Genomic DNA, 23,668 nt, shown 5'->3' with positions numbered 1-23,668 from the left:
GGCTTCTCACCAAGAAGCCAGAGGAGTAAATTGATGATTGAAACACAAATTCTGGTTTTTCTCCTATGAATATACTTAACTGCTAACCTATGTTTTGAAATAGTTATCTGACTTCACGTTAGGAAATATTTTTGGCGTGTTCACAGCTCAATTACTATAAATTTTGATTGGAAATTAGGTGTTCCAATCGATAGTAAGGTTATTAAAATTGCACCAAGTATTTCACATGAAGAATTGGTAGTTATTTGCCACATACAGAATATAACTGCCTACTGCCTACTTTTTAAGTATCACTGTTGAGATACTTAAACTGTGGAAAATGCAGCATATACTTGCATTGCCTACATTCTGTGTACCAAAATTTTAATTTTCTTATTAGATTTGTCACGATGAAGCATGTAGTGCACACGTACTTGTGTCTACATCTTCAAGGTAAAGTACGTATTGGCTGTTTGCTTTTTTCTTGTTCTGTTTCCTGCAGAGGATGTTTCTGAAATGTGTGTAACTTCTTCTTTTTTTTTTTTTTTTAAAGAACAAATGTAACAACTGAAATCTTAATGAATAAATCAATAAAGCATCAATCAGTGCTTTTCATTTTTGAGCCACCCTCCTTACCAGATGTCTCTACTGTTACCTATCTTATGCTTCTCCTGCTGTTTCTTACACGGAGAGATAAATCTTAGTTTAAATTTCTTTCACTGAGGCAAAAATGTAATTGAAACACGTTGGGATCAATACAAACTATATAGGAAGCCATGAATTATTTTTCTGGCCCGCTAGGTACTAATATCTAGGCACTAGTATCTCATGAAATACTATAATAATTTTTCTTCCAGTGAGTAAGTAGATATTTCAGCACAGAAAGAAAAACATGCTCCTCTTTTTCTGTGCATTCATTTCTGTTTGAAGATTTTTTTTGACTCTTGTTTTGCTTTTTTTCCCCCCTCAGACTCTTCAGAGTCATGGTCTTTTGTATTAGATGTTCACAGAGAAGTAATGCAGCTATGGTTTCAATATATGCATCAATTAGAGTAGTTATTTTACATAAAATTTTAAGAAAGGTTTGAAAAGGGCTTCTCTGTGTAGAAGAGAGTCCAGTGTTAAAGCAACTTTGGTTTGTGCTCTTTAAAAAATCAGTATCAGAACGGGGGCTGCGGGGTACTGAGCACTATTGGGAAAAGTGACCTTATTTATTTATTTGTAAGTAGTCAAGCTCTTTTGAGAGCTTTGTACCACCAGTCATGGGTGCTCAGGGTTTAAATGCTTGGTCCTTCTTTAAAAAAAAAAACCAACCAACAAACTCTGTATTTATTTCTATTCCTTGAAGAATTCACAGCAGATACCATGTAGTGACAATGAATTGCGCAGTTCTCAAACAAACCCTGTTGTTGTAGCAGAAGAAACACTTGGATTTAAAGATGTTATCTGTTATGTAAAGAAATACACCTTTTTATCCTTTTTTTTTCAGCGTCTTGTTGAAGCTGCAGAAGATGCTTACCTGAAACATGAATTTGATGCTGACTTACAGGTAATTAATAGATTTTTTTTTTCTTAAGTATTAATCATCAGACTATACTAAAAGAGTTTATACAATAGCTTACTTGAAGAACTGCTGTAGAAAGCCAAGCATGTGAGTAATGGAAGGATGCTGATTACAGTGAATGGAATTAATGAAGGCTGGCTCAGTATTTTGACAGGTTACACATTTAGTGTTTGTGTGTTGCGAGACGAAGCAGGTGGAAATCTCTTTTGGAGATTTCATTTAAATTCCCTGCGTGTCTGCTTAGGTCAAGATTTTGAAGCACAGTAATTAGCAGCATGTTTCATCGTTGCAGTGTACTGGCAAGGAGTTGATCTATAGAGAGTTGAATTTGCAGATGGGGTAGGACCCACAGGGATGGGATTAGCATGACCTTGATTTGTGCAAATGGTTTGTGTTTGGATCTGTGTCTGGAGCAGATACCATTACTTCTCTTACCTAGGAGCCTTTAGAGCCATACCATTATTGCCTAAAATGTTGCCTTTAGGAGTAACACAGGTGGGAGAAGCACTGTGGCAGCTCTTGGTTAAAAATGTTTACAAGAAAATCCTTTGCTTAAATAAGACACATAATTAAAAAAACAGGTTAATTTAGAAACCAAGTAATCTAACCTAAAATGGAAAGTTTAGTAGGAAGTGTTACTCAATACTTGAATTACTCATTACCTTGAATGTATTCCTGTGTTCTTGGTTTCTTGAATGCTGTCTTAGGTAGAGCCTTGTTTACTTTGTCTCTAGCTATCTAGATGTAATTTTAAAACCTCCTGTGAATATTTGCCATATGTCCATATAAGTTTTGAGCTTAAGCATTAAAGGAAACAGGTTTTTCCACAGACTCTTTCCCATATGCGTATCTCATAAATACATGGATCTGTAAGTTCTGTTTTCAGATTTTACCATGGCTACTTCCAGTAATCACAGAATAATTTATTTTAAAGAAAATACGATGCAGGTTACTGGATTTTGTGCAGAAAAGAAAAAAAAATGGTTAACTTTTCAGAGCCAAGGATAAAAAGACTGAGTTTAGAAGATTGGTACTGACATTTGTCAGCCCCTGTAAGGATAAAATGTACACATTGTAAGTGATAATTCATATTATTGTTGTATTCAGTGGCTTCTGTATTCAGATGTTTTGGAGTTCTATTACATTCCAGCCTTACAGAGGTGCACTGGATTTTGTTTTGTTGAGCTTTAAGCCTTGGAGAAATAGGAGCTATTGTCTGAACAAACCAGAAACACGCTTTGTAGAAGATTTTTTGAGGCCTACAGTAACTGCTTCTTCACTGCAGGGTAGCAGTGAAGTACACATCGCTTTGTCAAAGTCCTTCATTTGCTGAGGCTTTGAAGATATTAACACTGCTAGGAAGCCAGTTAAAAGCCATTTGTGTCAGCAACATTAATGGGACAATCAAATCTTTGTGTAGAGCTCCGTTGTTTATTACTGCCACGGTCCATTAAAGCTAATCAATTGTTAATCTTGGTTTCAGCGACCCCTTTGCCACCCTTGCTGGGTGATTGTTGTTCTTTATCAAAAATCTCAGAATACCATCTGCTCAATATAAAACAATGACCAGAATAATTTGATAGTGTATGTTCAAGTGGAGGGGGACAGCAGGCTTATGTAATAGACAGTGTATATAATTCTGCTATCAAAGAGGAGTTTTTTGGCATTTGTATTGCCTTGGCTGATGTGTTGAAGACAGGCTTAAATGCTTTGACTTAGGAGTACGTGATATAGTACTAGTCTGCATTCTTTTTGCTCAGATATTCTGGAAGTTCAGTAGAAGCGTAAAGAAAGGGCTTTTGTGCTTTTTATTGGTACAGCATCACCTTCTATGTCTTGAGGATAGTATAGATAATATTGTGTCAGTACATAAAAATGATATAAAGGAGAAATAAAATTGTCTTAATATTTTTAGTGACTGTGAAAAACCCATAAACTTAAAAAAAATAATAACTGGAGGAGTTTATCTTTTAGAATGCTGGTATTCTCTTCGGCAATACCGAACTATATTATTTGATTAGGCTAGACCTGATCCCTCCTCAGCATTTTTCTTAGTAACATTATTAGTTCTGTCCTTAGTTATTCTATGCTAATCAATACACTATAATGCCGCCAACTATCTATGCCTGAACAGAATCTATTGGTACCACCACCAAAAGCCTTGTAGTCATAAACATAAATAAAATTCCCAGTGAACTGAAAGAAATAAATCAAAATGAGTGATGTGATGTTTAACTCATCAGCATTATGTGCTGCGTGTTTGAGTAATGACCAAACTAGAGAATCACCAAGAGCTAACTTTAAAGACTTACCCTGCAGTATTTGGGCTTTGGGACACTCTTTTTTTTTCTTTAGGTATGTGAATCAAGGACTATGGTTTTAGCAAGTTATGAGGAAACGACCTTCTGAATGTTACTTATATTTGAACATTTAAGCTAATCCAGGGTTTTCTTGCCTGGTGGGTACGGCTTCAAGATACTCTGTGTTACTGAAGACTTTCTTCAAATTGTTGCTAAGCGGAATTACTGTCTTGAATCATGCCTGTATTTGGGGATACAAGATAAATTACCATTTGTATTGCTACAGCAAGTTGTCTTGTCACCATATTTCTGTAGGTTTAAAGAGTTGCTCCTCTTGCTTAATATGGGACATTGTCTTTGCCTTTGCCTCTGTGCCAGTATTTTAAGGTGATTGACCATATTTCAGTTTTATATCACAAGACTAGAAGAGGACTAATCAAGTAGTTTTTAGGAATGGATTACTTTCTTTAAGAATACTCAAAGTTAATTTAGGGGGCTAAAAAAGGATTAATGGTATAGGACTGATTTTTGTTATTATTTTTTTTTTAGATTTCTAAGGTATGACTGAAACTTAAGGAAGAGATTTTCAAATCTGTGTGGGAATTAGGTATCTGTCTGCCAGATTGCGCTGACTGTTAACTCTTTATTGCTTTTAATGTCATTGAAAAATCTCATCCTGACTCTCAGAGTATGTATTTTGGTGATAGAAAAAAATCTTGTGAAACCAGCAGGTGGATAGGTAAGGATTCTCTAGTGATTTACAAAGGTGAATGTTGTGATAATTTATACATATTTAGTGGTTTTTGAAGGTCTACAAAAGGTAAGACTTCTAAGGTTTAAGGAGAAAGCACGAATAATGAAAGACCAAGGACCAGAATTAGTCCAGTTCATAAGGTCTACAGCTTCTGGGTCTAATCCTGTGACTGATGGTTTATTTTTGTCTTTCAGTGGGAGCTACTTGACTTCGAGTAATTTTGAAATTCAACTGCCAGATATAGAGCTTAAACATAGACATAAAAGCGTAACTGACATTGGTGCTACTCTTACTAAATTCTGACCTGCATGTTTATGTAGTATAATGATATCTACAATGATACCATGCAAAAATTTATAAAGGTGGATTATTAAATTCTTAGGTATTTAATTAAAATTTAATCAAATAGATGGTAATTACATTGATATCGGTTACTGGAAAATACAAGGACAAAAGGTAATTGAAAATAGCTATTCTACATAATCGCATTAAACTGTTATAACAAGTGCATTACTTTCATGTTAGCATTTCAGAAAACTCTGTTTGCATATTTATTATGTCACCAATTTTGAACGAGGCACATGATAACTAGATTTACGATCCACAGGTATTAATAGTTTTCTGGCTTTTAGGATAATGTCCGCAAGACTGGAGTTAGCTCTTTGAAATGTCCTGAACATTCACAATGGAAAGGCAAATTTCAAGCACTAAAACAGTGACAGAAATGACTTTTTTTTTGGAAAAAAGCATTTAAAATAGCAGTGGAGCACCTGAAGTTTTATGTGTTTCATGGATTAGTTACCCAAGCTGCTTACTTTCTGAATGAGAAATCAATCTTTCTAAACTCTAAGCCTGGAAACCCAATATGAGATCTGATAGACTAAACTCCTTTTGAGACTTTGTTTGAAATATTTTGCGAACCAAAGTTGTCTTAGCTGTACTTGGGTGGGATGGGAACATTGTTCCTTTAGCTTGTAAGAAGGGGAGGAAGCAACCCTTAATTAGCACTGATCTAACCTGTTAACTTCTCATGGTCCTGTATGATTCTTCCAGAAGTAGGTGCAAATGTAGGAATCATTATAGTTGATTCAGGTGTAAACTCTGGTTTTGGAGCTCTTTCCTGAGGTGCCTCTGCCTCTCAAGTGGTTTACCTTTGTTTTCCTCTAAGGTTTGTGATACTGATTATAGGAAGGTATGATTTGGATACAGCCGAGAGCTAGAAATGCTGCTAGGAGCTGTAGAAGTCTTGTTGTTACCGACTTTTTCTGAACAGTTCAAAATTTTCAGTGCTAATCAAAAGGTAAGGGAGATCAAGGAAAGTCAGTAAGCATAGAATTCAGTATGTCATTTAAAACCAACAGCAACAACAAAGCCCCAGGCTCTTAAGAATTACACTGTAGTTGGAGGGCTAAGAGGAAGGAAAAAAGGAATAGAAGCATGAGCATCTACACGGCAAAAGAAGATACATTTCGAAGTGTCTGTTAAAGTTTTTATTTGGTTTTAGTTTTTCCTTTGTTAATTTTTTTTAAGAAAATACTTCTATACTTTCTTTTGTGAAAGAAAAAGAAGTTTCAGTTTTGCAGTACTTAGTTTAGTATTATTCTTACTGATTTCAGTGAGCTCCAATTAAGGACTTATAAGCTGCTCCAGTACGTGAACTGCAACAAATGGATTTCCAGATTTTTGGCTCTAAGGATAAACCTATTCATAAGCTTGTCTGCTCTTTCCTATGTATTTGTTGAGATTGGGAAGAGAAAAACTGAAATTACTATGGAACTATTGAGACATCAGTGAATTACTGGTTAAGAGTTCTGTAGAATTGATGCGCACACGAAGTGACCTTCAGAGTAAGACGTTCACATTGCTTTCACTCTGCATGTATGACAGGGATTAAATATCAGAGAGAGCATACAGAGCAAGAGGGGTCGTGCACCTTTTGGGTTGTTTAAACCTCCAAGCTTCTGGCTGTTTTCTGCTTCTCTGGTAAGTGAATAGAAAAAAAGCGAACAAGGTTTCTTGAAGCCAGAAATAAAAACAAAATGGCTACTAATACTTCATCTTCTAATAAGAGTTTATAGGACTCATCCTTTTGGTGCTCTTAACAGGTTAGACTTATTAAAAAGCTACTAGAAATAGTTTTCAGACAGTTCTGTGTTTATTCCTATCTACTTCTCTTATGATAGCAATCGCTGTCAGAAGAATGTGAAGTGTGTGCTGAAGAAGATACTATAAATTCATTTCTACCCATTGAGTATGGACACTGCTTTTTGCCTGGTGATCCATGCTGTAAATACAGAAATATGAAACCTAGAATCATCAGAGAACCGCGTGACCGAACAGAGAATTTTGTCTTCCTAAGATTTTTGCTTTTCTTATTTATTTGTCCCTTTATAATGTTTGCTTGCTACCAGAAATGAGAAGGAAATAGCTTTCTCATCCTATGAGTGTTTTCTATAGTTTCAAGTTCTCAGATTAAACGTTGAGATGTCCCAAAGCTCTTCCCGAGTGAGGGAAACCTCTACTTCAGAATGACTCATAATCAAATAGGTGGGGCTCTTTGTTAGGACATGAGAAGCCTGTTCAAGTTGCTTCTCTAGTGAATAGTGTTATTTATACGATGTGAAACAACTGCAGCAGGAGAGTTTGTGAGACACTTGGCTCAGAAAAGGCTGATGGATGGGACAGTCGCTTTGGATCTGAGAGACCTTAGTCTGAGTTTCTGTTCTGCTCTATTCAGAAGATGGATTTGAACTGCAGTGTAAGACTTTTCCTCTTTGGCACAATTCTACAACAAGGAAATGTGTTTTCCAAAACTAAGAAAAGTCAGAAGTCATGTCGAACAGCAGTAACAAGATGGAACAGAAAGTATTTACATAGATCTTATATATATATATGGTTTTTCCTTTCCTATGCTTGAATCATTAAATATTTCAGGGTTGCTTTTTCATGCTATTTTTAAGAATTGTATACAAATTAGAGGCATGTTTAAAAGAAATAAAAGGTGATGTTCTTGCATAGTCATTTACATTCACAGGTTAAGGTATTAAGTAAAACAGAAGTTCTCATTAAATTAGTGATTAAACTCAGTCCCTGCTAAAAGCTGCAGCCTTAAAATCAGAATAAAATTAGTCACATCAAACTGGGAGTTCATGTAAGCTTGCAAGAACTTCACCGGAGGCTTCAAAAGGCTTGGTGCCCCTTCCAAAAATGCCCAAACCAGAATAGCTTCTGCCAATGGGATTGCCTTTCCTCCACACAGTCGAAACAGCACGTGGTCCATGCATGCCAGAATTTATAATTGAGAATTTGGCAACTTTCCCAGCATTTGAGAGCAGAGTGGTGTTTGGGAGGAAGAGCACCTCCTCTGCACCGTGTCCAGTGGTCTGGGCAGGGACGTAAGAGTGGGCAGAAGAAATTAAGCAACAAGGAGGAACTGAGGTTTGTGAAAAGAAAGCTGTGGAAGATGCAGGAGAAAGCAGAAACAGTGCAGTAAAAGGTTAGGTGCCAGAAGGCTGGAAAGTGTAGGAAACCAGGCTGGGTAAGGAGAAATAACTAAATAAGGTGTAAGGGCAAAGCTGTTAAGTGTTAATACCTTTGTGTTTCAAGAGTACTGACAGTAATCTTTTTGCAAGTCTCTCTAAAGCCATTACCTTTGCATATATACTTACAGTGAGGAGGCTAAAATGGAGAAACCATTTGCAGCTACTTTAAAAAAAAAAAAAAAAAGAGCAAACCCCTCTTTCCTCCTCCCTCTTCTGTGTCAGGGTAGGCAATTATAGAAACAGTAAGAAGCTGCCTGGCATAAGCTTCATCGTAAAACAAAAGAAACCTTGAGAGAGGGTAGGAGTAGGTAACTTTCATATACTGTTTAAAAATGGGCTTCAGAGAAGTGTGACGAAACAAGTGTGCAGAGGGAGTGAGGAACAAACGCTGCATGGGAGGTGAGGAAACATATCACAATATTATTGAAAACCATATGCTCCTTCAGGTGGCCATAAACCTCAGAAAACCTTCTCTTATCATTGCAAGAGCAGCCAGAGATGTGTTTAAAATCATGTTTGTAGTAGTTTATGGGACTACCGATTTCCCATTCTAACTAGCCAAGAAAGCAGGCGGAGAAAAGCAGAAATGACCATGCAAGATGAAATTAGAGGTCTGGTGCTTAATATTTGACATATTGCTGATAGCAGACAGGAATTTGGGATTAAAAATCCCTTCACAGTGAGCAGTTGTTTGATTTGCTGGTTGAGACTTCTGGCATAGACATTAGCGATCATCCCTCTCTCGGAGAAAAATAGAGCTTGACACCTTCTGAAAAAGGGTTTTAATTAGCTTTTAGCTTTCTGCTGTAGTAAAGGTCAGCAACTCAGCCGCTTGAACTGTGAGCCCTGTGCCTTTCACCTGGCTGTCAGGAGCCCTGCCCACAGCACTGAGCAGTTTCACTGGGAGTCAGATTTACTTGAGCTCTCCTTGAGTCCTGTCAAGATCCTGGTGAACGCTTTAACCAAACGACTCTCCTTGGTTTGAGCCATGCCAAAGGAAAGTGACAGTTCCGAGGCTTTTGATCCTATCAAGATACGTTTTGAAAAATGCGGCTCTGGCTTAGCTTTCCTTTATCTGTGGATATTCAGTACGTGTCAGACAGCAGGAGGAGGAGGTGATGTACAGAGATGGTTGTTTTCTCATTTGTGAAGGCTTCTACACCAAAAGTGCACAGTCTGTCACCAAGCTGTGTGTTTGAGCTGTGTGCTTTGCCAGAATCTCATGCTTTCTGAACTGCCTGGAAAGTATATTTTAAAGAATGTAATTGAAACATCTATTTAATTCTCTGTGTACTTGTATGTATTTTGTATCTACATTTACTTTCTGATATGTTGAAAGGCCAAGATACTAAGGTGCTTAGAGGAGCAGCAGAGCTGGAGTTAATGTTTTTATTTATATGGCTCATTGGTCAATGATACTGAGCTCTCCTCTAGGAAAAAAACCAGATCCTTAATTCACTTTTGCAAAATTCAATGCCCTATTGTTCTCACTTTTCTGAAGTCACTGTTTATAACATTGCTCTCCTTTCTCCTCTGAGGAATAATATAATTTATTGGAGCAGTTCATTCATAGTCTATGTGATATCTATCTTTTGGGACAGAGATACCTTTTGCATGATGTACACACTGTTAGCTTCAAACTCTTCCTGTTTGCTTTATGTGAAAGAGTTTGTAATCAGGAATATTTATGCATCCTGGTACCCAATTGTGCTGTGCTTGCTGTTTTCTGCTCTTCGTAGAAAATTAAACTTTTTTTTTTTCTTTGGCTCACACCTGCCTGAAAAGCAAAAGATTTTAGAATATTACCCTATGGATTTATGATTACTAGGCAGATAGCCAGTAATAACCAGTGATATCTGATACTACAGCCCAGACATTCTCTGCTTTTTTCCACCTTTTTCCTATTATCTTTAGGTTTAATAAACTATAAATGGGAGAAATAAATGGCAGACCATCTTTTCTCCTTTTGTGCTTGGGTTTTTCTTTTTTTTTTTTGGAGGTGTTTGCTGATGAGATTAAGTTAAAGGTCATATATTCTTCCAATCTGGTATTTAGGAATAGGCAAATTATTGAAAAGGGTGGAAGTAATATAGATTTTTATTCATTTTTGTGGGAAAGCAGTTTTTTTCCTGCACAACAATCATTTCAAATGGAAATAACAGTATTATAGATAAAGATTTAATGAATATATATGAGAAAGGCAAGATAGAAGTCACTAAGCAGTTCATAGCTTTAGATGAGGTCACACATTTCTGACCTGTGTAGTATGAAAGTGAGTAAATCGTAGATGATCATACTAGAAATATTTCCAGGGAACTGTACATACTGCTTATTGTAGGGAAAAAGTTACTTTTTTGCCTTTGGCTCAGAAGAAAGATATTGACTGAAAACTAGCTACACGCCTACCTTAACGTTTCAATTGCATATATTGGGTTTTTTGTTTCTGAATATCACATAATTGCTGACTACAAAATTAAAATACCAAGCTCATTATTTCAATCCTAAGATACAACTTATTTTGGACTTATGCTTTGTCTGTAATTGTAGTGTCTGTGTGTTGAGCTTCATTAACTTGAAACAGAAGGAGCTTCTGCTTTTGTGTTGAAGTTAATTAAAGCTGGTAATGATTATTGTCTTAAAATTTTCTGGGTTCAAGTAGGTTACTTTGCCTCTGCCTCCATTTTCATGCATCATTTCATCAATCATGTGGTTGGTCGATTCATAATATAGAGGATTTGTCTGAATTCAGTCAGCTATGGAGGTTTTTAGTCAGAAAAACTCTCCGCAACAAAACCATGTACGTATTCTTTTTCTTGGTTTCTTGAAAGCTCTTGCTTGTGAAGTGGTCACTGGTGACTTTTAAACTCAGATTTTTTTAAAAATTATTTGAAAATTAAAAGGAATTATTTTTTCCATTAATAATAGGCAATAGCACAAAATGCAAATGAACATAAAACTTAAAAATATGTAACAAAAATTTCAAGATATGACAATTCTCTAATGTGTAAAAACTTAGACTTCGAGGGTACAGTCTTCTGACCTGTACTCTACAAACCAGAACAATGCTGACCATGACTGATAGTAAGGAATAATTATGCATATTTATATGCATGCGTAGTTTAGTTTTATTATGTTTGAATGATAATAGTGTGAATAGTTTTGTTCTAAGTTCTGCATTTCAGCCTTATGGATGCTTCCTGATAAACCAATGTGCACAGTTTTGTTAATGATTTTGTGTTGATGTCCTGCCTAAAACCAAACCAAAATCGCTTGGTGAGATCCATGAGATCCATGTCGAAGATCAGGCACTGGGGTATTGCAACACAGTGCAATGGATAAATAGATAAACAGATAAAATAAAAATTAGAAATGTACTTGCCTCTGGGAAAAGCTTGGAAAAAGTCATGGTATTTTCCTTGAAAAATCAGAGGGCCAAGTTCAAATAAGTGGGGTTTTTGCGGTTCATTTAAAAAAAGTAACATTGCAATAACAGTAATTTGATTTAATGTTACATTTTATATGTTTCATATTTCAGATTTAAACTAACAGCTATATAGCTAAAGCTTTTGGACTATTAGACTTATAAAAAAGGATTTGAAAACTTACTCTGCCTCCAACTAGCTTTTTGAAACGAGGAGCATGTGTTCAGGGAAATATTACTACGGATCCAAAATGTGCCTATCAAAAATATTAGTGAAAGGTTTAATGGGTAGTCTGTGCCTGTGCGAAGCTCTTGCTGACAAAGTCGGCTCAAAAGGTTTCACAGTCATATGCAAAACTGAATTTTGCAGCAAAGAATGCTTGAGCTGCAGGGTGTGTGTTGTTTTAAGGGACAGCGGACGTTTTGGGTGTCACCTAAAATTGTGAAAGGCTGTAGGAGTTCATGGATGCTCAAAGGGCTTTCCAGGGCTTTTTTCCCAAGCCTACTGGTCAACCTTGCCACCCTAGCTCAGTTCGAACTGCAAGGATCTTTCATAGCAGGCTGTCTGCTGTTTTTCACAAGAAAACCCCGTACCACTTCATATCCCTGTAAATCCTTCCTGGATACAAGCACCGTGTCTTTTAGAGCATTCATGTCATAGCTGAGGATCCAGCTGGTTCCTGCAAATTAATAGTCCCATGAAGTGTCCGCGTGTTAACATCACTGATTGATGGTGGAGGTAGGGATGTTCAGAGCTAAGTGCGCACCTCTCGGCCAAGTGTTGCCTTTTGAAAATTGTCTTTGATTTTACTGAAGTTCCCATACAGCTAAGTGGTTATTGAAGTAGCTCTCTAGAGGTCAAATGATTATTGTTCTCCGAGGAAGACCCAAATTTCCAGGCTTTAACTACCTGTAAAACGTCAATGATATGAAAATGCATAGTAAGAAGGTGGAATACAAAATGGTATTGTTATGAAAAATTACTTGATTTCTATACCTGCTCCCTTTCTCTACTGCATTCCATCTCTCCAAATTGCAATTTTCTGCAGAATTTCTAGGATCTATATTCATCAGGATCTATTACAGGTTATAGAATAGGAACTCCTTTGAAAGATTTATTTAAATTTGGAAAATAAGAATGTGCAGTAAGTGCTATAAAAACACTTGAATCCCAAAATGTTCATAATTTTTTGTCCGAGGTCTGCACTGAATTCTAATTAGCATCCACGATTATAACCATAGATAAACTAAGTATTTTTTTTTTAATTCCTTGTGGTCACTTGGTAAAATACCTTGCTATACATTTCCTTCAAATAACATCCCAGTGCTTGACTTTTCTACATACTAACAGCACTAGTGTTCCTCTTGAGTAGGAGGTGTCTGGGCTCATGGAGAAATAAAATGGAAATTAGTGAGATTCTGCTGAAAGAAGGCAGTGAATGACACAAGGTGGAAACAGAGCAGTTTTAAACAAGGACCCCTTTCAATCCTGGTAATGCAGGTTTTGCACATTGTTTGCTTTCACTTTTATCCAAAGGTAGTACTTCTCAGCAGTACTTCAGACTGGTTGAAGTGTAGCTTCTTTTTCATCCCTTGGTAAGCTTTTTTTCCTCCCACTCCTGATGTTTCAGGAGTGTTGCTTCTCTTCAATCCAGCAGGAGTTTTCACCTTATCTTCCTGTTTTTCCTTTGTGTGTTAGAAGACAAAACCGGGAAGCGATTGTTGTCATGTCCAAAGCATTTCAGCTGATTCAGCTTTGTCTTCCATGGGTGACTCGTACCCACGCTACTTATGTCAGCTATGAGTAATCCTGGTATATCAGGGTAAATCTGCACAGAGACACAGGGAGACAATATACAGGATACAAACCTTTCATTTCTTGTCTTGCTCTTTCTCTTCCGACTGCGGTTCAGCTCTACTTTTTGACTGATAAAGCATTTCTGCAGTGACAAATCCTCCGGAGCGCAACCGAGGATGTGTCTGATGGTTTCATTAGCTTTTGCCACGGTTGCCTAGCTCCTCAAGCGCAAGAGCGTGCTCACCCTCTGTGTTCTTGTTTCCAGATAAGCACTGACATTAACTGGTGAACTACTGAGTGTTGCACCTCAGTCTGTGTGTAAGTGAACTCTTAGAAGGACAGCATAAAAACTGCGTGTTTTTTATTTGAACTTTATAGTGCCATAAACAGTGACATCATTGTATATAGACACTAAATATAATGTTGAATACAACAAATACAGTCTTGGGTGTTGGCTGGAAAATGCATGCTCCGGGCCCAGATTTAATAGGAACTTTCATATTCCAGTCTTGGAATGTAAAGTTCTTTTGTCTATTCTAACTTCTGCATTAATAAAATGAGGTCAGGAAATCTGTTCAAGTTTATCTTTAAAAATGTTTTCAACCCAATCACCTTGTTTTAAAAATCATTTCCGTTTGTTATCTGGACACTTAAATAGATGGCGTTTCCTCATGATTGATTCTCTGAAGGAAAGAACTAACAGATTCCTGTAATTGATTATACTTTAATGATACATAATGGCAAGTTCTGTTTTCCATTATTGTTACCCTACATGCTGAACTGTGCCTGCTGCGATACTAGAATGTATATTGGTATACAATTGATTTAGTAAAATTTTACCAGTTGAACTGTCTTGCGTTAACTAAAAACATGTCTCTGCATCTTCAACCAAAACAGTCATTCACACATTCAGGGCAGGTATCCTACACCTCTCTACAGATGGTCAGCTCCTTCAGCTTATTAGAGTTGGCAGAAGAACATGCTGCTGGAGATTGGTGCAGTCATTGTTTCTTGGTTTCACAGGTGATTACAGATGGGAGTTGGCTGTTTTTACATTTTGAATGTTTCACTTTAATTACGTTTTTTTCTTTCCTTTTAATCATCTTTTCTTTTTTTCAACAAATGATCTTCTGCTTCTCCTTCCCACCCCCACCCTCCCAAATGGCTGATGGCGAATAAGGTGGTTGATGATCTCAAAGTGTTGGTATCACCTAATTATTTACTGATAACCCCTGCCTAGCTGTTTACATCTCTTTGCTTGTGTTTAGATGGAAAGCTCTGTAGCGGGGATTGCTTTGCATGCATGCATGTGATCGCATGTGTGTTTGTAACAGTGGTTAGCGCATCGGAGCTGTGTTCTGAGACTCAGACTCCTGCGTGCTCTTACACAAATAGATAATACGACTCAGTTGCCACTCAGCTGCACTGTAACTCTTGGACATATGGCCTGTCCTAGCCGAAAGGTTATGGGGAAGGTCTGAGGAGTGATCTAGCAGGTATAGCTGTCCTGTGTGGGAAAAATAAATAATTTTTTAAAAGCTGATTTAAATTTTGAGTTTTGCAGGTGTTTGAAAAAGGCACACATTTATTTTCTAAATACTCAAAGGACAGATACAGGAAAACTAATAGGTAGAGCATTATAATGGTGTAAAACTGGTGATGTATGTTAGAAATACTAGATAGAAATAGACGATATAGCCAGATAATGTACTGACCAAGACTTCACATTTAGTCTTTTGCTTAAAGCCAGTTACCTTTTCACATAAATTTCAGTTTAAAATCTGAAAACTGAAAATAAAACCAGTCAGGTCCAAGGTACTTAGATACTTTAAGCTGACCTCTAAAGCAATAAATCACCACATCGCACAGGTTTTGTATTTTATTCCATGTTACATAATTTTTTAAAAGTTTTAAATGACATTATCTCTTATATCTGTATTAACATTCAACAATTCAATTCTGTTAAATATAGGTTAAATATAAATTTTGGTTTAGTGGCTTTATGTTTGACCCTCATTCTGATTCAAATCATCTTTGCATGCTGTCCTGAACTGCTAATAGTAATAGCAGCATTTGTACCATTCGCTTTCATTGCTGTCCTAGTGATAAACAGCAATATCTATTAACATGTACTTAAACTTGGGTAGTTACTGTGTGCAGGGATTATTAAAGAAATTACTTTTACTGTCAGAGAATAGTTTCAAAAGATAAGAACTGCAAATACAAAGCAGATGATGTTACTTAAAAAGCCTTTTCAGTGGTTGTATTTGAAGAATCAGGAATGCCTGTAGTATTTCACACTAATTTTGGAAGATAACACACAATTTAATTTCCTGTTTACTAGCTGTTCTAGGGAACAATTTCAGAACTGTGGAGTAAAATTTATGCTCCAGTGCTCTGTAGTCTCCGCTCAACCCCCATATTGCAAAAGAAACCTCTACACGTTTCTTTAATTTAAAAAAAACATGAGTTCCTTTCTAATTAGTTACACATAGACAATGCTAGATTTTTCCATCTGCAAAATGATTAATAATACGTAATTAAAATGGAACCTGGATCAAGAATTCATCAAATCTCTCTCAATACCATAATGCTGTACCCTTTCCTTGGCAAAGTGGTCTTGCCTCAGGGGATCTGAATGACTCTCAGGAAATCTGTTCCTGCAAATACACTGTATCCTCTCAGGAGGAATTTCCAAAATTCCCAACTGGGGAACTTCTTTCCAATATTTTCACAGTGAAAATATGTAACTCATAAAAGAGTATTAAGTAAATTCTAGAAAATGTCACCAAACGTACTTGATGTATAAAAATTCTGTTAATGTTTTTTATAGTTTTAAGTCAATGGTAACTGAACATGTGCGTACATAAAGAGCAGAGCACTCAGTCTTGTAGCTGCACTATTTTCTTAAAGACTGTAAATTTCTTCTTGCCAAATTTAAAAAAACTACAAATTTCTACCAACTTGCTTCTAAGCTAAGTTGCTAACAAAGCACAGGTAAACAGAGAATAATATCTCTTATTGCTTTACATGTTAACCTCTTCCTCCCCGTAACCCTAGCAAGATACTCACCAGATACTCAATTACAGCCCAGAGGATTGTAATGAAAACTCTAGAAAAGCAGGTCTGGAATGTATCCCAGCTGTTCAATGGGAGCAAGTCCCATAACCGTGCGAGCCACTAGATGCCACTCTTGTCTCATCCCAGTACAACTCTGAGAGTATTTATGATTGTTTAAAAAACCCAACTACGCCCCCCACCCAAAAGCCTCTTTAAAGATGTTCCTTTGGTATTTCAGCTATTTTGCTTTTTTAAAAATTAAAGTTACAATATGACCCTATTGTTTATAGTATTCCTTCCCACCTCAGTACAGTTACACTTGTTTATAAATATTTCAAAACCATCCCCAGACAATTTTTTTTTTTTCACGAGCCTCTTGCATAGCTGCGTTGTGCTATGTCTCATTTTTCTCTTTGGGTGGAATTCACAAACTTCTGGCATGGGTATTCATCTGTGTTTCTGATTGATTTTGCAGCTACTTATGGTGCAAGAAGCTCTAAATCACAGAATCATAGAATAGTTTGGGTTGGAAGGGACCTTAAAGATCACCAAGTTCCAACCCCCCTGCCATGGGCAGGGACACCTCCCACTGGATCAGGCTGCTCACGTCCCATCCAACCTGGCCTTGAACCCCTCCAGGGATGGGGCAGCCACAGCTTCCCTGGGCAACCTGTTCCAGGGCCTCACCACTCTCATAGTGAAGAAATTCCTCCTTATATCTAGTCTAAACCTGCCCCTCTCCAGTTTATAGCCATTACCCCTAGTCTATTTTTTTTTCTTCTTAATTCTACAAAGTTCTTTACCTCTGCCTTTTTTTTTTTTTTTTCTGTACCAGCTGCAGTAGAACTTGAACTTTTTGTGTCTTCAGATTTTGCCATTGGCAACCTCTCCACTACAGTTGTCATGACAGTTCCATCTGAGTTGCCTGTCTGTGGAAGCCTATCTCCCAGTTTGCATCTTTCGGGGTTTTCTTAGCCACATGGTTGATGAAGAATAAGCGTAAAAATGCTGAAGTGCTTTAAGACAATACATGAAAGTTGGTTTTATGGTGGAATGCCGTGAATGGGTAGAGAAAGCAAAGGGATGCATCCGTTCAGACACCTTTGAACCCTGGTAAGGCTCTTAGAGGCGAGGATTGTCAGTGGGGCTCCCATGTGTGGAGAAATGTGATGGGAGCATCAAAATGTGTAAATAGAGGAAAAAGACCTTAGTGCCTAAAAATGTATCAGTAAAGAGGAGGCTGGGTTATTTAAATAAAACCAGAGCTGTCTTTCTAGAGAGTTTATAGACTGTATGAGGATAAAAGGTATTATCCTCTTGTTTTTAGGGAAAAGAAGCCCTATTAGTGGTTTATGGAATTAGCAACCACAGTACATGTAGACCAAAGCAGAGAGCTGAGGATGCATGTGGAACCTTAACTTTATTGCTTCCATATCTCTGAATAATAACTGTGCAACTTGAAAGCTCCCTTTTTTTGTCATTTGCAATGGAGTGATTTAATTTATTTAAGTTTCTGTGATGAACACATAATGTCTTACACATGTAGGGAATCGTATAGTCTGTGACTCAGCGCTCAAGTCTCAAACTACGGTCTGTCTGCAATACTGCAGTGAGGAAGCTTTTTGTGGTCATTAGCAAATGCTGACCTCTCTGTTTGTATACATTGTCTTGACCATGCAGTTGTTGAAGGGCAAATTAAGGGGATGTGGTTAAATTAGTTTGCTATTTTATTAACTCACTTGGGACCATTGTAGTTATTTATCAAAGGTCACTCTGTCGATCTGTTCTCCTGTATCAGAGCTTCCCTTTAAAATCCCTTCCTAATAAGCTCCCTATTACTTCCCTTTTCTATGAATATTTAAGTGGCTGTGGTGAAAAGAGAATCTTTGTACCGGCTTCTCTAAAGTGTGTCTTCGTGGAGTATACCTGGAGAAGATAAATCAGCGTGCACCCCCCTTCTCTTTTTCCACCTCACCCCCCATTGGTCACAAGCCCATCCAACTCTGGTGAGGAGCAGTTCACCCTTTGTGCTCCCCAAGGAGCATCCATCCCTCAGCTGAGCCCTGCTCCCTGCTGGATCCTTCCCTGCTTCTCCCAGCTGCCAGCGCACATGTGCAGCACAGGTGGGTGTGGGTTGGTGCTGCTGAGCTGAGGAGGAGGAAAGCAGCTCCAGCTGTGCCTGTGGACACACAGCAGGAATGGCTGGAGCTTTGCCTTCTCATCCAGGCAAGCCCTGCTTGCAGCAATCCCTTACTGCTCCAAAATGGTTTGAATGCTATGATATGAAAATACCTTACATCTGTTGTTGTCACTACAAGAAAAATAAGAGAAAAGAAGATGTAAATGTGGGTATCTCATACAGTTTTGTTGTCTGAGTAACATCTCCCCACCTTGAACCATGGGCAAACTGTCCATGCTGGTGAACTTCTAGTCTGGCAATAACCCACCTTGCTGATGCCACCTTTGCAGTAACTAAAAGAGAGAGGGAACAGCCTTGGTACAGGGGATTTCCAATCCTATAATTGCATATGAACCCCTGCAATATTTCTTGCAGTCTGGAGAAGTGCAAACATACAGATTGTGGCTGGTAGGCAGAAGGAGGCAGCGAGTCACCTGCAGCACATGTTTTGCTCGGTGGCGTTGGCACCTGGACTTTGTGGATGGAGGTTGTGAGGGCCTGGCCAGTGCTGGGGTGTTCATTGTGGGAAACCTTGGACTGAGCTTGTAGGGAGCACTGGGATGTGAGAAGACTGTGTGCTGTACGAGGATGAAAGTACGTCTCTTCTCAGAGTGGAGGGTGTGCACATATTTTTTCCCCCTAATTAAATAGTTTTACCCATTCCCCTCAAAATATTAAGTCAGAATGTTCTCCTCAGATGTAAAAGGGCAGACATTTTATAGGAAATTAATTTTAATCTAATAAAGTCTGTTCCAAGACTTAGAATTTGCAGTAAGCATGTAAAGCCAAATACAGTATGTATATATATATACTGAATTTATGAGAAGAAGGGAGAGTGCATGATCAAATATTTTTTGAGTATATACTGGGAAAAGGAGGTTTATTCCCCATAAATGCAGGTGTATAACTCTGAGACCAACATGGTTTACTGGGACCTGGCAGTGTTAGGTTTACAGCTGGACGCAATCCTAAAGGTCTTTTCCAACGAGAATGATTCTATGATGCTAAAAAATACAAACAAATATGATTAAAAGATTTTGGTTTTATACTCGTTAATATGTTGAACCTGGTTAAAATAGTTACTACAGCAATATGATAATTTATGAGCTTATTAATACAATCAATCATTTATATGATTTTTAGCTAACATAAGCAATGACATAGATAGTAGAGAGTTAGTATAGAATTAATTTCTGTTAAAATCAAAACTATTTTACTTATCAGAGCAGGATGTTGTGATTAGAGTTAGAAGCATGTTATAAAATAACTTTTAGCATTATGATATGCCATTTATAGTGTTATGATTTGATTATTCATATTTTTTCCCAAGTTTCCAGTGTACAGAGTGGATTCTCTTTAGGGAATCATACAGCAATAAACCACAAAAGAAAATAGCAGCCTGGGACAGTTTAAAGGTCACCTTGTAACTAACTGTTGATTAAACTGATTATAAACAACAGAGTCCAGTTTTTCTGTGACATCCATCGTAAGATGCTGCTTGATCTGCCTGACCAAACACCGTACCACGAGGAGGTGGGTAGCTGTTGTCTTGAAAGCAGAAGGTCTGTCTAGTACAAGGCTCTGATGTCATAGGCTCTTTTCTTAATAATGCTGATTAACTTGGACGTAGTACTCTATAGGCAAGGTAATATAGGTTCCAACTCACTTTTTTTTTAGTCTCTGATTTAAAGGAATGTCTGTTCTGGCCTGTGTTGTACAGCATAGTTAACCCTAAACACAGCAGAGCTCACACCAAATTTAAAGCCAAATGTAAGATTTGAGAATGAGACATAAGTGTTTAAGTCACTCAGAAATTTATTTTTTCTATTTCGCTTCTCATCTTTTCAGCAGGCATATACAATTTTGGGCAGACCCAAGTCTTAATTTCTTTCCTCATGTTTTATTCCTTATAACATTTTTTTTCTTGTCGTCTTGCTTTCACTTAATTTTAGCATGGTAAAATACATACCAGATTCACAAACTGAGTATACATAGGAATATTCTTGCAGGTAAGTAAACACCAGTGAGAGCATGTGCTTGCCAAAGCTTTACAGACTTTGTTAGAACTTGTGGAACTATGCCAGGCATTGACCGATTTCAGCTACTGTTAAAAGCTAAATTTCTATGAGATTTTTGCAAAGGTTCACAGAACTCTTCAACCAAATTTGAACCCCATTGCAGTAATCTGAGGATTGATTTATTGTTCTGTATCAAACTCTAAAAAGGTTTGGGTTTTACGATTTCAGAATTACAGTGAGTTAACTTCGAAGCTTTTTAGGTCTGATTGTGATACAGAGCTTGGAGCAAAATCCAGAATGAGCCGGAGTAGAAATCAACACTAATTCTTCTCAACCATGCAGATGAAACTTGCAGCTTTCTTTCCCAGAACTCTGTATTATAGGCCTTTCAAAAGACTGATAATAGTTGGTTCTTATTTTACAAATATAGACAAAGACGACTTGGCCAACAGCCTTGTGAGAAAGAAAGGGAACAGGGAATGTAGGAAAATAGGTACAAAGAAGCTGTGAGCCAGCCAGCCCCAGAACCTTACTGTGAAATGATAGGACTAAAATATGGGCACGGTAAATAGAGTGACATGGAAAAATGAAACATTCAATATTACAGCCAGGGAAGAAAAAAAGCCAGCCCCCCAAATTGAGTTCTGGCAGTGTGTTCAGAGGAGAGTCAAATAAGCATGTGCTTGATTGCAGTTTGGGTGGAGAGCAAGGAGATCCACAGAGCTCTATTTCAATCTTTCTGTGTTTTCCCACAGTATAAATTAATCACATCTAATACTAATTATATACTTGCAACATTCTAAATTCCTGCCTAACTGTGGAAAAATGTGAGGATGTTTCCAAGGCTGGATCAGCTTTAACAATGAATCCGTGTATGTGCTTTTGTAATTGTTCGCTGTGCGTCATACTGAAACCCAGTTATGTTCTGCAGATTTACTCTTGTGTACTTTGATGGTGATTTACACTCCTAGGGAAGTAGTTGGATGAAACCATGTCTCAGAAATGTGGCAGCTTAATATAAATAAATTAAACACAGGCGCTTGATTTAAGTGAATCATAGCCTTTTGACGTTTATAATTTCAACACGATTTCTAGCTGGTCAACCTCAGTGACTCATGGTGATGCTTGGTAGAGAATGTAAAAAGTAAGGGTTTTTTTTAGCTGTTCCAGGATGTCTTCTGGCTTGCATCCACACAAGTGAGACATACATAGATACTAAAAACATATTAGGAAGCTGTCTTATTACTTATCATTCAGAATTAACAATGCCCTGATTAGCTTGTCTGTAAACACCAGTTGAAATGAAGAGTTCCTTCCAGGCTTTGAGACACAGGCAGGTAGTTATTTTGTTGCTGCTAAAAATGGCAGGGTGGCCTGACTACAGTGGTGAAATCCAGAATTGGTTGGACTCTATGATCTGGTGGGTCTCTTCCAACCTGGTTATTCTATGATTCTATAAATTATTCCAGCAGGTAAATTGTAGGGAGAGCACTAAATGTTTCTACTGCTAGTGTTGCTCTTGCTTGGAATTAGACAGCATTGTGCAAGCTGCTGTGTGAAGATTTCATCTAAAGGGAACCTGTTAAGAAGTTGTGTTAGCGTGGTCATGAATTGCAGGTGCTACATGCAGAAATGGCAAGTTTGAACAAGACATTTTTCAGCGTGGGTCTGTTAGGTGCTTGGGTAGGGAATTTGGAGTACCACTCTATTGTTATTGGAAAGATATATTAGACAGAAGGATCTGGTGGTATGGAAGCACCAGTAATGGCTTGGGGAGCTAGTACTGCAAAGGAACATTTTTCATTAGGCAATTTCTGTCCTGCAAGAATGACAAATGCAGTAATTACCATCATACAGCTGGGGAATCAAGTTTGATCTATCCCCTGAGAGATACAAAATGTTGATTTAAGAGGGGAGTTTCTGCATTTTTTTTTTTTAAGGAAGAGTTTGAGTATCAATGTCTGTTGAAAAGTCAATATTCAGCAAGATTTCATTGTGGAAATCTATAAGTGCATATTGACTTCTAACTTGAAGTAAAAGAAATTGTCTTCTGAAGTGGAACAGAAAACTTTGCATTTCAGAAACAACAGTTAGATTTTCACATTTCTGGCTTAAACTTCATTAGCCTACTAATTTGTAGTTAATAGGAGAGCCGTGAATAGTGCGACTCCAGTGATGCTGATGTAAAGAAAGAATTTTCTAATTTTATCTGATTTGCTCAAGTTTTTACCTTTAGCAGCCTAGTGATAGATGTTTTCTATTTCAGTTTCATCTGCATTTCATGTAAACTAGGTACAGGAAGAACAGAAAGAAACAATTAATAGGATAAAAGAGAAAGAGAGGGTGAAGCTCTTCACCTGTTAGTACCTTACAGTTGTTTAGCAGGTCTGCTGAAACATCGGGCTGCATTAAGCTGGGACGTACGAATTCTGGCACTGGAAATGCTGTGAAGGTTTAAGAAATGTGAATATTGGAGCTAACCAGGAAAAATGTTGGCAAGCTAATCTTGCGGAGTTCCATGGAGAACTGTAGAGGGCTGGCTGTATTTTGAACAGCTGTCTTCTCTTTTCCCATTTGTAATATCTGCTTGATGAAGTCCTGGCCTTCAGTAATTACTGTGATGCTCAGCTAGGAGAAAATCTAACTTGAAACTTGAACTTTGTACAGTTCCAGTGTTGTGCATTAATACTTTTGAGCTGGAAAATGTATTGAATGTGTGGGTCTTGAGCTGTTGGCACCACTGATCTCTTTATAAGTCCTTAGTAAGACCAAGAAGGTGATTTGCTCTTTCACTACTGCTAACCCTATAAATGGCTGGGAGCTGTTAAGAACTACTGCTGCAAAGAAGAAATAAAGTCAAAATTATTTCACCTTCTCAAGGACGCTCATCCAGAGGATTTGAGGAGCAAGTATTAAAATGTGCAGTTGGAAACCCTCCTAAACTTTCTATAAGTAGAAGTGGTATAGTATTAGATTAGCTCCTTAGTCATGTGTGCATTTCAAGATGAAGAGACAGCTATTGTTTTCAGCTGCTGCAACCACCATTTACACTG

General features: G+C 37.6%; 1 protein-coding gene across 6 annotated transcripts in view; it reads left to right on the top strand.

Annotated features, from left to right (window-relative positions):
• The window catches only part of CACNA2D3 (calcium voltage-gated channel auxiliary subunit alpha2delta 3), a 335,791-nt gene that overhangs the window by 101,176 nt on the left and 210,947 nt on the right, over positions 1-23,668 (top strand). For all 6 annotated transcript variants that reach the window (XR_011338221.1, XR_011338220.1, XM_069866081.1 and 3 more), the window contains exon 4: positions 1,469-1,528. Coding sequence is in view for 4 of the 6 variants with exons in the window: in XM_069866081.1 (XP_069722182.1) it covers positions 1,469-1,528 (60 nt within the window). In the remaining 2 variants the exon portion in view is untranslated. The remainder of the gene's footprint in view (positions 1-1,468; positions 1,529-23,668) is intronic.

Source organism: Phaenicophaeus curvirostris, chromosome 11 (genome assembly GCF_032191515.1).
Source record: "Phaenicophaeus curvirostris isolate KB17595 chromosome 11, BPBGC_Pcur_1.0, whole genome shotgun sequence".
Classification (NCBI taxonomy): Eukaryota; Metazoa; Chordata; class Aves; order Cuculiformes; family Cuculidae; genus Phaenicophaeus; species Phaenicophaeus curvirostris.
This window is presented reverse-complemented; position numbering and strand designations above follow the sequence as displayed.